Here is a 14,759-nt window from a genome sequence, read left to right as displayed (position 1 = left end):
GGAAATTGGGAGGTAGGCCAGCTTTATTCTCTAGCCAGCTGTCTGTTTAGTAAACCACATTTCCTGCATCCGATTTTGTTAAAAAGGAACAAGTGTTGGTCAAACAAGCCTTTTGTCTGTGGCCAGTGGCTCAGCGCACCACAGAGTCTGGCCCGGGACAAAGAAGTTAGAGTATGAGCCCAAGTGTGTGCATTTTTTGTTAAGGGTAAGAGTGAGACAAAAAAAAGAAAGGAAGATGAGAAATTAAGTTGGAGGCCAAGGCCACCAGGAGCCTGTCTCATCAGAGCGAATTATAATGCAGGGATGGAGAGATGGAAGAGCCACACTCTACTCCACTCCACTTCACACAAAGATAGATCTCATGAGATGATCAGATGAATTAAGTGCAGTACCATACACAAGACTTACACAGGAAAATGCAAACAAATCAAATTGCATCAAACAAAGATATCTGACCTCTGATTTATATCAGTGTACTCAAATTCAATAATATGGTTGACAAATGCTTTGAGTGTCACAGATAAGCGAGGTCAAAGTCAATTACAAGAAAGGCGGAAAATGTGGGAAATGAAAGAAGAGATCTAATGGGTGTCACTGATGCTCCTTCTTGTCTCCTCTCCACTCCTCAGCCTCGTCTCTCTTGCCTCACCCTTCACCCCTCTCCATTCCCTGACTGTGAATACCCTAATGGCATAAACAGAGTAGTAATCATATTAATGCTGTTTACGACTGAGGCACTCCTAGGAGGCACTGTACTGACAACCTTCCCTCTTTCCCAGGCACTCACTCCAACAGCTATAAACACTTATGAATATTGGCAAAGACCTGCTATTAGCATAATCACTTTTCAGGTGTGTGTGTGAGTGCACACAAGCCAGGAAATGGTGGTGGATGGCAGTGTCCCCTATGTCTTTCGCTTTGTGTTGTTGTCCTCCTCCTTCTCTTCTTGGAGGACCTACAGGCTAATCCTGTTAGCTTGTTTGCCATTAGCTAAATGACCAATATCAGATGAGAGCTGCTTGGTCACACCAGGACTGTCTTAGCCTTGTTGCAGGGTTGGTCAAGGACCAATCACAAAATGGAGGTGAAGTCAAGTCTGCCAACATTTGGATAGAGATAGGTGGTTGCAGAGTTTTTGTAGATAGGAAAGTTGGGTAGAGGGATGGATCGATGTATAGATGAATGCATTGGAAGAAATAGAACGATCAGTCGATGGATGAAGAGACGGGCATGGATGTTTCAGTCTTCATCTTTTTTCCCTCCGTCATCTTGCCAACTCAGTGAAGATCAAGGTCATCTCAGAAACAGTGGTTTTATTGTGTGTGTGTGTGTGTGTGTGTGTGTGTTTGTGTGTGTGTGTGTGTGTGTGTGGTGTGTGTGTGTGTGTGTGTGTGTGTGTGTGTGTGTGTGTGTGTGTGTGTGTGTGTGTGTGTTCATGGCTGGATAGTTTAAGGTGATATGAATGCACACCAATGAAGGGGAGATTGTGTGTACGTAGTACATCTGAGTGAAAGCGTTAGACAGAGCGTCCGAGGGTATGCGGGTGAGAGCAGGAGTAGGGGTTGGGTCACAACGAGGGAACAATAGAATGATTTGCATGGGCAAAGTGTATGCAGTGCCTCTTAGACTGTTTATATTCACAACCCCGATTGCTTTGTCTGGTCATCACTGTTGTCTGGTATATAGAGACAGTGGTGAATATGTTGTCAGCAGCTCTAGACCACCATATCTGCCGTTTTAAGCCATCGTAATTTCCCTACTGCCCTTGCGTCAGTCGGCCTTGGGCTTTTTTTGCATAGGCCCTGGATCATATTCTCTGCCTGATAGCAATGCTCAGTGCCCACTAAGACACCATAATAACCTCCCCCTGCTTTGTGTTGCAACGTGCTGAAATGGCCTTGGAGGGATTGTTACCCACCCTCCTTCTTTTCTTTCTTCCTCTCTCTGTTCTACTTTCCCTCATCAACACTCTCCTCTGACCAACTCTTTTCTGCCCCCATCTCTGTCTCTGTCTCTCTCTTTCTCTTTCTCTTTCTCTTTCTCTTTCTCTCTCTCTCATTCTCTCTTGTCTTTTTGACTGTTTTTTTCTCTCTCTCTCTCCCGCAAGTCCTCTCTTTTAGCCTGTGCCATGAAATGGCAGCAAAGAGGTTGTCAGTGTGGTTTCTCCTCTCTGCTGATCCTATTTCAAAGGGACCTGGAGATCTTGCATTAGCCCGAGCTCCCTTGCTCTCCAACTCTAACTCGCCACAGACACAGAGAGTTACAAGAAAGGGGCAGAGGGAGCTTTAATACATTAGGACACACTCATTTATAAGATATCCTCCTTCCCTTGCAAATTTCTTTGCTTCCGGAGTGAAAAGAAAAATCCTCAAGGCCATCAAATGTCTTGTCAGGAAGTCCTTCGTTTTTCCTCTTGAAAATCCGTCTGTATGTTCCTTTGGGGAGAGCCATTAAAGATAATGTTCGGGTTAGATATCTGCTCTGCCTTTGCTGCAATTCTTGGCAGGAATTGGTCAGGCTACCAAATTGGCAATGAGCATTTTCAATACGAGAATAACAGTAACAATTCGTTTCCCTGTTGGTGGCATGGGCACACTCTTTCAGATATCTATAGGTGATCTGGTGACTGCACACCCCGAGATACAGCATTTTTGATTGGTAGGAGGAGAAAAAAAATGGGGCCAGTGTCCTTCAGTGTTGTGTTGGTGGGTTGTCATTAGGAATGTCTCCTTCACGCCACACTTCTCTCCCTCCCTCCCACTCTCTGCCTCCCTTGATCCCTCCATACCTTGTCTCCCTCTGATGGACAGGGCTATGTCTCGCAGGAGAAGATAGCCCCTTATCTCTCACACTTGTCCTTTGCAATAACAGAGAAGACAACATCAATTTTCCCCCCCATCTGGATATGCGGTCTTGTATAAACTGGAAATCAAAGAGGAGTGAATACTAAAGCTTAGGTTACATCGGCGGTTTTATTGGAAATGTGGGGCTTTTTCCTTAAACCCCAAAACACACACACACACACACACACACACACACACACACACACACACACACACACACACACACACACACACACACACACACACACACACACACACACACACACACAGAGAGATATGACATGAGATCAGAGTACATCTATACAGCTGAAACCAAAAGCCTTCACTAATGCAACGGGCACATTTTACAGTATGCACGTATATGTGAGAGGGAGAAAACATGTATGGGTAAATGGACTTTTTATGATGGAAAAATTCCATAGCGGGTCACAGCCCCTTGCAGGTGGCAGCAATTAACTGTAATTTTTGCAGATTGTAATGATCCATAATTTACCAGTATACCCCCAACACACACAGACACAGACACAGACACAGACACAGACACAGACACAGACACACACACACACACACACACACACACACACACACACACACACACACACCCCTACCGCCGCCATCATCATCTCTTTTCAATCCGGAGGAAAAGGTTTGTGTTGAGGTTTGATTGGGTGCACATTTTACCGTTGTCCGCAATCTTTAAGGGAGATTGTTTGGAGAGGGTCAGCTTGGCAGTAGACACGTGAGATAGCAAGGGGGGACTGAGAGATGCCAGTCTCTACCTTCTGTCTTTCACCTGTACATCCTCTACTTCCCTTTTCTCATACAGCTGCCCCCCTCTCTTTCCGCTCCTTCCTCACCCATTAGTCTCTTAGTCACAGTAGGCTGAAAGCATGCAAGCCAGTTCAGCCACCATCTTAGTGATGGTTTGTAGTCACAATCACACATACCGTGTCTCTCTCTCTCTCTCTCTCTCTCTCTCTCTCTCTCTCTCTCTCTCTCTCTCTCTCTCTCTCTCTCTCTCTCTCTCTCTCCTCCCCGCCTCTCTCCTCCCTCACTTTTTTTTCTCTCTCTGGTGCAGCATGGCCATGGTTTGGGTTCAATGTCCGCAATTGACTTCAGAAAAATGCCCTCGAGTGAGGAAAGAAAAAAAAAAGAGAGAAGAAAGGATAAGAAAGCCAAGAGATGAAAGAGGGAGCACATTTGCAAGTGGCGGATGCTTCTTGTTTTGCATATCTCTCACTTCTGCTTTCCCCTTCTTCTCCTTTTCTATTCACCTGAGAGGATTTAAATAAATCCATAAAGCATGAAATATCAGAAATAGAAAAGTAATGCATGAAATGCTTCTTTTTCTTTCCGCTTGAGCCCCACCCACACATACACAAACACATACATGAACGCGCACACACACACACACACACACTCCTACGCGCACACATGCAATTTTCCTCTCAATTTTTCTCTCTGAGGGTGCCTTTTGTACTGTAGATGCTGGTATGGTATTATTGACAGGTGAACTCTTATTTGTATTCAGCGTTACTACGCGGTATCAGATACATGTCCCACTTAAGCCCTGTTAATTCTGTAAACAAGACATTGGAGGGTAGATGAGTAGGTTTAATGAGATTATGAGTACATTGTCAGGCAAATCTGCGGTCAGTGTGTAAGTGCTATTGAAAGTCAAATTATTGCTTAAAATATTCCTACGCCTTCTCAACTGTGCAAATTGTGTATTCTCTGCACCAGATGTCTCTCAGCGTTTCATTTATTATTTTATTCTTTGGGGTAGCTGTCCAATGTAATTTTATGGGGCTTTAGAAATTTAGTAAAACAATGAGGAGAAATGGCAAAATGCAAACATAATCATGAACAGCTGTTATTATGCAGGACCTTTGATTTTCTAATACAAATGTAGAAAAAGGGTTCACATATTGTATTAGGAGTGAGTGATGTGTAATGAAATCCCTTGTCAAAAAAAAAATTGTTTTCGTCAAATATACAAAGCGATGTCATTAATTAAAGCAAAGATAGTGATTATTGCGTATTTTTTAAAGGACAAGCATGTGATTCTGAAGAAAGTGGTTTTGCTTCTCATTTTCAAGGGCCAGATTCCTCCAATTGCATTTCTTTTCTTTTTTATGCTCATACTGCAGTACTTAGACCATTTTTATTGAAGATTTGAGCACCACAGGGAGTTGTTACCACAGAAAAGAGCTAGGGTTAGGGTCAGATGTTGAGATTTGAATAAGTCTCTTTGATTTGAATGAGTCTCTTTGAAGTGAAAATGACTTCTACTATGGAAGTCACTACTTTCAGTTTTCGACCACAGTAAAGTAACCCAACCTTTTTCTGTCTGTTATTTCCCTCTTTCTTTAGATAAAGATGAGCCCAGTAGTTACACCTGCACCACATGCAAGCAGCCCTTCACCAGTGCCTGGTTCCTGCTCCAACATGCTCAAAACACCCACGGCTTCCGCATCTACCTGGAGAGCGAACCAGGCAGCCCGCTGACACCTCGTGTGGCCGCAGCGCCTGGAATGGGAGGGGACTGCGCCTCGTCCCAACCCCCGCTTCACGCTGTCCACCTGGCTGACGGAAGCCCCTACAGCCTCCTGAGGATGCCGGGCTCCAGCTCTGTCCGGGACCCAGCGTCTACCCCTCGGGAGGGCCGTTATCCACGGACTCCACCCCTGTTCAGCCCCCCACCGCGGCACCACCTCAGCCCCGATGACCTGGCCTTGGCTACCCACCACCCCAGCGCCTTTGACAGAGTAATGAGGCTCAACTCGGTGCCCTTGGAGCCCCCTCCCACCATGGACTTCTCCAGACGGTTACGTGAGCTTGCAGGGAACACCACTGGAGCCTCCCCACCTCTGTCCCCTAACCGACCGAGCCCTATGCAACGGCTTCTGCAGCCTTTCCAGCCAGGCTCCAAACCCCCTTTCTCAGCTACGCCGCCCCTCTCCACATCTCAGTCTCCATCTGGCTCGCATTCCACTCCCAATCCCATATCAAACATAGCCCAACCCAGCACCCCTCTCAAGGCGAAGTCTTGTGAGTTTTGCGGAAAGACCTTCAAGTTCCAGAGCAACCTGATTGTGCACCGGCGCAGCCATACAGGGGAAAAGCCCTACAAATGTCACCTGTGTAACCATGCGTGCACCCAGGCCAGCAAACTGAAGCGCCACATGAAGACGCACTGTCAGAGCAAGTCTTCATCGCTCAATACCAAGTCAGATGATGGCCTCTCAACTGCCAGTTCCCCTGAGCCTGGTACCAGTGAGCTCATGGGTAGCGCCACGGATGCCCTTAAGTCAGTAGTTGCCAAGTTCAAGAGTGAGAACAATGGCCTGATTCCTGAAAATGGAGAAGAGGAGGAAGAGGAAGAAGAGGAAGAAGAGGAGGAAGAAGAGGAGGAAGAGGAAGAAGAAGAAGAAGAGGAAGAGGGGGATGAGGAGGAAATGGAGGGTGAAGCTAATGTCAGAGGAGAACAAGGGAGGGACAACTACCGTTTCAGCTTGCGGCTCGAAGGTGCCCGTCACCATGAGAACAGCGAGGCCCTTCACCCACGCCGCCGTAATGTGCCCCGGGAGACCGGCGATGAAGATTCAGCCATGGAGTCAGATCGAGCGGATGATTGTGGAACCACCACTACAGTTAACGGCCTGGGCCCTCTCTCTGCTGACAGCTTGTCTAGGAAGCTGCTGGGTGGAGGAGTAAGCCCCGGCTCCCTCAGCCCCTTGTCCAAGCGCATCAAGGTGGAGAAGGACCTCGATCCCCCGACACCCACTATCCCAAATACAGAAAACGTGTACTCCCAATGGCTAGCCGGGTACGCCGCCTCACGACAGCTCAAGGACCCCTTTCTCAGCTTTACAGCTGGGGAATCCAGACAATCGCCCTTTGCCTCCTCGTCCGAGCATTCATCAGAAAATGGCAGCCTCCGTTTTTCCACACCACCTGGCGAGCTGGACGGAGAACGTGCCACCTCAGGACGCAGCGGCACGGGCAGCGGAGCCAGCACCCCCCACGGTGGCGGTGGGAATGGCCGGCCGAACTCAAAGGATGGGCGCCGCAGTGATACCTGCGAGTTCTGTGGAAAGGTGTTCAAGAACTGCAGCAATTTGACAGTGCACCGGCGCAGTCACACAGGGGAGCGACCTTACAAATGTGAGCTGTGCAGCTATGCCTGTGCTCAGAGCTCCAAGCTCACCCGCCACATGAAAACCCATGGACAGATGGGTAAGGATGTGTACAAATGTGAAATCTGCCACATGCCTTTCAGTGTGTACAGCACTCTGGAGAAACACATGAAGAAGTGGCACAGCGACCGGCCGCTAGCTAATGACATTAAGACTGAGTAGGCAGAGAGCAGCATGCTGGCAGCTCTCTCTCAGCTCCCCTCAGCTAACTAGCGACCCTGGCCAACTAGCAGATAACTGAAGGGAGAAGACAGCAGGGTCAGACACCAGTACACCATGCAGCCCTGTTTCCAACCCCCTCCTCCTTCCCCATTTGGAAAAAGCTGGATGCATGATCCACATTTGGGGCAATACTATTGCATCAAACGCAAAACTTATTGAGCCTTTCTATTGTGCAATAATTTACACGTTTTGTACTTTTTGTAACTGGACAGCATGCTCAGTGTGTTTTGGCTTCTTAGAGAGAAAATTGTCCTCGGCTGGTTGGTTTGGTTGTACTTGTGTTGCTGTTGATACTTATGATTTCTTCAACATAAAAAAAAGTTAGGTATGAGATCCCATGCTGCATACATACTGTTCTACATATCATGTACAGTTTTGTGTTCAAATATAGTGGACAGTGGCATATTCTCAAACCGTCAAGACAAGCAGGGTCACATTTTAAACAGATCTTTGTGAAAGATTTTCCATGCAAGATCAACACACACACATATATATATATATATATATATATATATATATATATATATATATATATATATATATATATATAAAATCAATTTGACTGCCTATGAAATGCTAGGCACTAGCGCCATTAGATTTATTCTTTCAAGCAGCAATGAAATTAAAAAATATGGTGTGAGAGAACAACAAAGAGTGCCTTGGATATTTTACCTGCATTAGTTAATCCTTCTTTTTGCAACAAACTCGGAGTTTCAGCTGTAGTAGAATACAGGATATGTGTGTGCACATATGGAATAAGCAGGTCCTTGCATCAAGTACCTGTGCGACCCTGGCCTCTTGTGACTTAGCGGAACACATGAACCAGCTGAAACAAAAAGAAAAAAAGAAAAAGGAAAAAAAAAAGAATACATATATCTCTGGTAAATCATTTATCTGCCTGATTCCTGAATATTGTTATTTCCCAGATTATGATCCTGTTTACTGGCATGATACATGCTAAAAAAAGGAGCTTGGTGTGTGGAGTTTGGGTTTTGGTTTAGGTGTTTATGTTTTGCGTATTAAGAGGGTACTCTAATGAGTCATCATTTTATAAAAGTCAAGCTCTTAATGTTCCAGAGTACTTTTCTTTTTACTTTGAATGACTAAGGGTTCGCAGTTTGTAGTAGCACAAAACTATGTTTGTTGTCGGCACTGCTTGGTTCTTCGGTGTCAGCTAGGCAGGCAGCCAGTCACTTGAATATATAGTCTAGGTGGGTCTGAGTGGATTTTAGATGCTCAAAACCAGAAAAATTAGGTGGGAGTGGGTGGGCAGGGGAGATGGGGGGGGGGGGGATTAACCAGGTGTCGCTACAATTCAAGTGATTATGTCTTTATAGCGCTTATTTCTCTATACGGTTTTAGATATTAGTTGTCCTAAAGAAAACTTGCAGTCCCACTAAAAACTCACATTGGATATGATAAAAAAAAAAGAAAAAGAAAGGGAGTCCAATTCAAATATCAAATATCAGAATTTGACAATTGGCAAAGCTTGTTTTTTTTTTTTTTTAAATAAACCGTCTTCTACTCCAACTTTTTTAAAGCAGTAATTGATCCTCACTCTCTTGAGTTGACATGTTTTAGGTCTTATAATCATAGTTGGATTTTTTTTTTTATTTTGCTAGGTCCATACCCTGTTAATGTTATTGATATAGCACTTGTCACTCTGCCTTGGATTCTGTATCTGTCTCTCTAATCGGAGGTACAGCTGGTTGAGTATAAAATGAGGACCGGATTTCAGATCCGGGACTAACTACGTGCACTGTTCAATTTTCCCAGTTTACAGGTGGACGCTCAAGGGAAAACTTGCTCTTATGCTGATAGATAAATGTGGTGTCATTGCTTTGCATAGAAAAAAAGAAAGAAAGAAAGAAAGAAAGAAAGAAAGAAAGAAAGAAAGAAAGAGTTGAACTATAAACTGTTGCCAGCCATGATTTTTTTTTTCCCGGGGACTGAGCATCCTTTTGGTTCCTCGGGGGTATCAATGCAGGAACAGCCATAAAAATATCCTGCTTCATACCGACAATAGAAATATACCGCTCAATACAGCAAGAGAGAAAAAAAAAGGTTTTCTACACATTTGATAAAAAGTAAATAAATAAATCCGTGTTGTTGTTTTTTTTTTTAAGTAACGTTTCAATATCTTTAGGGGGAAAAATATTTAAATTTTGTTCTGATTTTTATTGTTTATTTGTTGTTTCTCTTTTCCGTCTTGGTTATGGCCAGGACTTGATCGCTATGTGATGAATATGACATGAACATGAAATGAACACGACTCATCTTTTTTTTTTTGCCTTTGCTATACACAAGTCTTCAGGTTTAAACAAAAAAAAAAAAAAGAAAGAAAAAAGAAAAAACTTTCATCGGGCAGAGATTTATCATGATATATGAATATATAGAGAGAACTTAAAACACATAGGAAAATGCACTCAATGTAAGTTCCTATGTTGAAAATACATTTACGGTCTACTTTTTTCCTGTATTTAGAATGGTATTTGAAATTAATGTTCACTTAGTGTAGGCACTTATAGTATTTATGTTGAAGCCTGTATTTTTAACTGTTTTGCCTGTACTCTTTGAAAGGTTTCAATGTACCCTTTTTTTCTGTAGTGAAAAAGATCCCAACAAGCTGCCACCGTATATTTTCTTAATTTGGCAGGATAATATAGTGTGAATAATTTGTATGCTTAAAAAAAAAGTATGTTTTCGAAAAATGAAAATGTGTGACGTTCCCTAAGGGGTGAGAGGTCATGTGATGGCCTTTTTCAGGCAGTCCTGCTGGAGCGAACACAGAGAGGTAAAAACAAGGTGGTTGTACATATCTATTTAGTTTGTTTTTATATCTTTCTCTCCTGCCATTTTATATGCAGTAATACAAGCTATTGTTGGGTTTTTCTCGGTAGTTGACTTTTTACTGTCCTTTTCACACGTACCACCTGAAAAACATTCCAGCCATTCTGAAAAAGACCTGTAGTCATACTGTATGCAATCAATCCAACAACCATCTGAGAATTAACCGCAGTTTTTGTTTTGTAATTTCTGTGCATCTGTTTTCATTGCCAAAAGACACATGGTGCTTTATAATTTAAATGAGGTACATCTCATATGCAAAGCATATCCTAAATGTAACAGAAATAATTACGCGAGGTTTGAAACGAAAGAAAGCTTGGTACACATTTTGTCAGTCGTATTGGTAATGCGGTATATTTAAGTTTTTGGCCTGTTTTTCAAGCTATTTTCTGTATCTACTCTACAAACTATTTGTTATGAGCTGAACTTGAACTTGACCTCCTGCATTGGTTGTCGTTATTTATTGTCGCTATACACACTTGCTCTGTTCAGAACAGAGTCCCACAAAACAAATTGATGCGATTTTCTGTCTCGCTGGATTCTGACGGCTTCTTTTCTTTGTTTGATGACCAAAGGTCATTGACCAATAAGTCACGAATTCTTGCTCGGACGTGAGATTTTGTTGTTGTTGATTTTTTTTTTCATTTATGGAGATGCCACTCTATTTTCAAATTGTCATCTGCATTATTCTCTTCGCTCAGCCATTTTGTCTCAAAAAAATAAAAATAAAAAAGCATTACATATTTGGAGGTGAAGCATGTGATTATTATTTATAACTGTGTTCGCGGTGAGACTTACAGGCTGGTGTGATTTACAGTCAGGAACATGAACGGGCGTTCACAGTTTCCTCAACCTACTGCACTTTGCAAGACTGCATTGAGAAGGGAAATACTTTGTTAATTCACGTGTGTGTGTGTGTGTGTGTGTGTGTGTGTGTGTGTGTGTGTGTGTGTGTGTGTGTGTGTGTGTGTGTTCCCACATCTACTTTTGTCGTGTTCATATGGATGTTCAGTATACTGCATACAGTAGGCCTATAATATGGAGCACCAGGTGTGTTTGTGCGTCTGAGCTTATGTCACCAGGCAGAACGGGTGAAGGTTCAGCTCCATATCTCCTGTCCGCGGCCTTCTTTGTTCACCTTTGCATCTGTCTTCTATCTCTGACACCCCCCCACCCACCCACCCATCCAGCAGCCCAAATAACCCCCTACCTCCCTCTCTGTTTGCCCTACCATTGTTTTTTTTCTTCTGTTTTCTGAATGTATTGAGGTTTATCCTTTTTTTCGTCACACTGTGTGTAACTTAGATATCTTCCGACATCCCAATGTCTCCCTTCCTCCCTCCCTCCTTCCGTCCCTTATCCCTGTTTCCTCTGCTCCCTCCAAAGCAGCACTGGAGGGCAACGTGACAGACTAATCGCTCTCCTTGTCCGAGCCCAGCGCTGTTTGCCTAGCAGGGCCAGATTAAAGTTCACAGATAGAGAGAGGTTCCTGCTTAGGCCAGGTGTTGACAGTTAAGATAAAGCAGAGTCACAAGGAAGTGGGGGTGGTTGGGTGGGTGTTGGGAGAGAGGAATCATTTGTGCATATGTGTGTGTGTGTGTGTGTGCATGCAAGTGTGTCTGTGTGAATTTGTGTGCATGCATGCAGGTGTGTCTGTGAATTTGTGTGCATGCACGCATGCGTGTCTGTGAATTTGTGTGCATGCATGCAAGTGTGTCTGTGTAACTTTGCATGCATGCGCTTGTGCATTTTCACACACAGTCTTGTGCTCAAGGAAGGATGACTGCCTCCCCGTCTGCTGTTCTCCCAAGTTCAATGTCTGTAGAGCAACAATGCTTCGGCCTACAAATCCTGCCACCAAACAAGCCATGCATAGCAGGCATACTTTTCCCATAGCTTACTCTTGGGCCTTGCCTACCAGCCTCCCGCCGCCCCTCCTTCTTGTGTAGGCATATGGTCTTAACTTATAAAGACAACAGTCAAAAAGCTCTTTGACCAAAGAGAGCCTTTGAAAAGTCTGCTGGAGAACACGGCCGATGTTCTGTAAACTTTTTAAAAGAGTCCTTTGTTTCATATGTAAGTCGAGACGTCGGGAGAAAATTAAAAGATTCTATTTTTGTTGTTTCATTTCTGACCGACTCTTGAGGGATTGCGTCGGTCCTCTGTTGAGGGGGGGGCAACACTTTATTAGCTCATTATGCAGCAATTTATTAGTTCATTATGCAAATTGTAGTATTTTGAAAAAGAAAAAAAAACCTCTCGGAGATATAGACAAAGCCTGCCCTTCGCTACCCGTCTTTCTCTTCTCCGCCTTCCCTCCCTCCTTGTTCTTCGTCCTCTCTCTGTCCTGACTTGTCTGTGTGTTTAAAGTAGAGGAGGCCTCTCTTGCAGAGCCGGAGAAATCCTGTCGAGCAGACTCGACGCGTTGAATTAGTGACTCTTTAATCCTCTTCCTCTGCCAAATACACCACTTGTCCCCCCGTGCACCACTCCCCCCCTCTCCTGGCTTCTTTCGCTCCCTGTCATTTCTCTCTTCCCTCGCTACAACCGCCAACTCATCCTCCCTCTGTTTCTTCCCTACCCTTCCCTTTTCCTCATTCCTCTTCTTCAGCTATTGTGCGCCCTCTGTAATGTAGTAGTTCTCTGTTCATTTTTCAGTCAAAAAAAACTTCTTTTTTTTTTGTCTATCGCCCAGTTTTGCACTCTTGTCTTTTTTTTCGGTACCCGCCGGCACCCTGGGTGCAGGGTGCCGGCGGGAGTCGAGGTGGGGAGGCAGACTGCAGCTGTGCTGGAGTGTAGTGAAGAGGGGCCCTCGTCCGCACTCCTTGCAACAATATAAATGCACTAATCACTCAGGACAGCTGACACCCAGCGTCTCAGACACACACACACATGCACATACACACAAGCACACACACACACACACACACACACATGTACGTACATGCACACATGTACACACAGAGATCTAAGGATTGCCGGTCTAAGGTGAAGGGAGGCTGAGAGGAGTTCTGCCCAGACAAGACTTACAGGTCTGGCCCAGCTAAAAAACAAAGTCTGTGTTTTGTCTATACCCGGCAGCACATTGAGGCCGAAGGTGTTTTCTCAGAAAAAGGCGCACAGGCACACATGCAGGCACATACTGGCGGTTCCTGTGCATGCACCACTGTAAAAGTCAGTCCCACGCAGGAGTACATGAGATTGTCAGACTTCTTCTCCACATGCACATTTGTACACGCAACCTGGTCTAACGCACATGCTTCATGTTGGAACGCAATCCACATAATAGTTTGGCCCAGACACACACACACACACACACGTGTGCACACGAAAGTGTCTTGGGGAATGTGACCTTTCCCCAAAAGCCTCCCTTTCCTGCCCCGACTCCCCTCCCCCTCTGGCTGTGTGAAGACTGAAGGGGTCAAGGGTCAGGTTTTGGGGGGATGGAGATTAGGTTTCACATGACTGAGCACCTTTGTTGGGGCAGGACAGCAGAAAGGAAACGTCCAGGAGGGGAGCTGTGTGTCTGAAGAGAGAGGGGGGGGCATATAGGGATAGAGGGATGGGTGGATGGATGATGGATAGATGGGTTGATCGATGGAGAAACAGTTTAAGTATTGACAGGTGGGGGATGAATGAATTTGAGTTGTGAGAGCGAGGCCAAGACGGACTTTGGAAAAAAAAGAGGTGCAAAAAAAGGAACATATAGGAGGAAACGGAGAGTGTGAAAGGTTGTGCGCAAAAGAGAAAATCCAGAAAAACCTCACACGCATACCTCACCCCATAAATTTGCTTGTTTTTGTCTGTACATCGCTCTCTCTCTCTCTCTCTCTCGCTCTCTCTCTCTCGTTCTCTCTCTCTCTCTCCCTCTCTCCCTCTCCCTCTCTCTCTCTGTCCATGTGGCTTCTGTGTGGGGCTGTGGCCAGCCAGTGTCCTCAATGCCTGCCGGCTGCACTGATCTCCCACATGACCACACAGAGAGAAGAAAGCTCCAGCCAAAAAAATAGTAAACTGGATCACAACAGAGCCCCCCACTACCGCCGCACCACCCCTCCTATCTGAGTTTCAGCCTGCCTACTAGACACGTGCTATAACTGGCTGTGAAAAAAAAAACTTGGCTGAAATCAGGCTTACTTTGGTTGTGAAGTTCTGCTTTCCTTTTTTTTTTGTTTTTTTTCTTCCCCCCTCTTGCTTCTCTCTCAGACCTGGAGAGCAAGATTTTAACAACGTGCAACAGTTTCAACTAAATGAGCCACAGAGGAGGGACCGGCTCTACTGATGGCTTCCAGATAAGGTGAACATTCTGACCCCTGAGGGAGGCAGCGAGGGAGAGAGAGAGAGAAGTGCTCAGGGTAAAGGGTGTGTGGGGGGGGGGGTGAGAGAGAAGTGCTCAGAGTAAAGGGTGTGTGGGGGGGCGGGGAATGTCTCGGACATTGTGTTGAGTGTGCTTGGGTGCACACTTATAATATTTCATCATGCGCAGTCAGATAACAGCCCGCAGGCACTGCCATCGCGATACTAACCTTTTGGACATTCGGTGTTCTATTGCACCAACCTGTATCATTGACCTGGCTTGTGCATATTTACATTTATGATGGTGTTGAAGTCTGTGTGTGTGTGTGTGTGTGTGTGTGTACCTGTGCACTGC

General features: G+C 44.9%; 1 protein-coding gene across 1 annotated transcript; it reads left to right on the top strand.

Moving 5' to 3' along the window:
- Window positions 1-5,216: 5,216 nt before the first annotated feature.
- Window positions 5,217-7,204, top strand: LOC130133586 (B-cell lymphoma/leukemia 11A-like; the record flags this gene model as incomplete). The annotated part of the gene is made up of 1 exon (XM_056302050.1): window positions 5,217-7,204. A coding segment is annotated over one exon (1,988 nt), but the record flags the coding sequence as incomplete, so codon positions are not given.
- Window positions 7,205-14,759: the final 7,555 nt, after the last annotated feature.

This window comes from Lampris incognitus, unplaced genomic scaffold (genome assembly GCF_029633865.1).
Source record: "Lampris incognitus isolate fLamInc1 unplaced genomic scaffold, fLamInc1.hap2 scaffold_384, whole genome shotgun sequence".
Classification (NCBI taxonomy): domain Eukaryota; kingdom Metazoa; phylum Chordata; class Actinopteri; order Lampriformes; family Lampridae; genus Lampris; species Lampris incognitus.
Note: the sequence above shows the minus strand (reverse complement) of the source record. Positions and strands in the feature narration are given on the sequence as shown.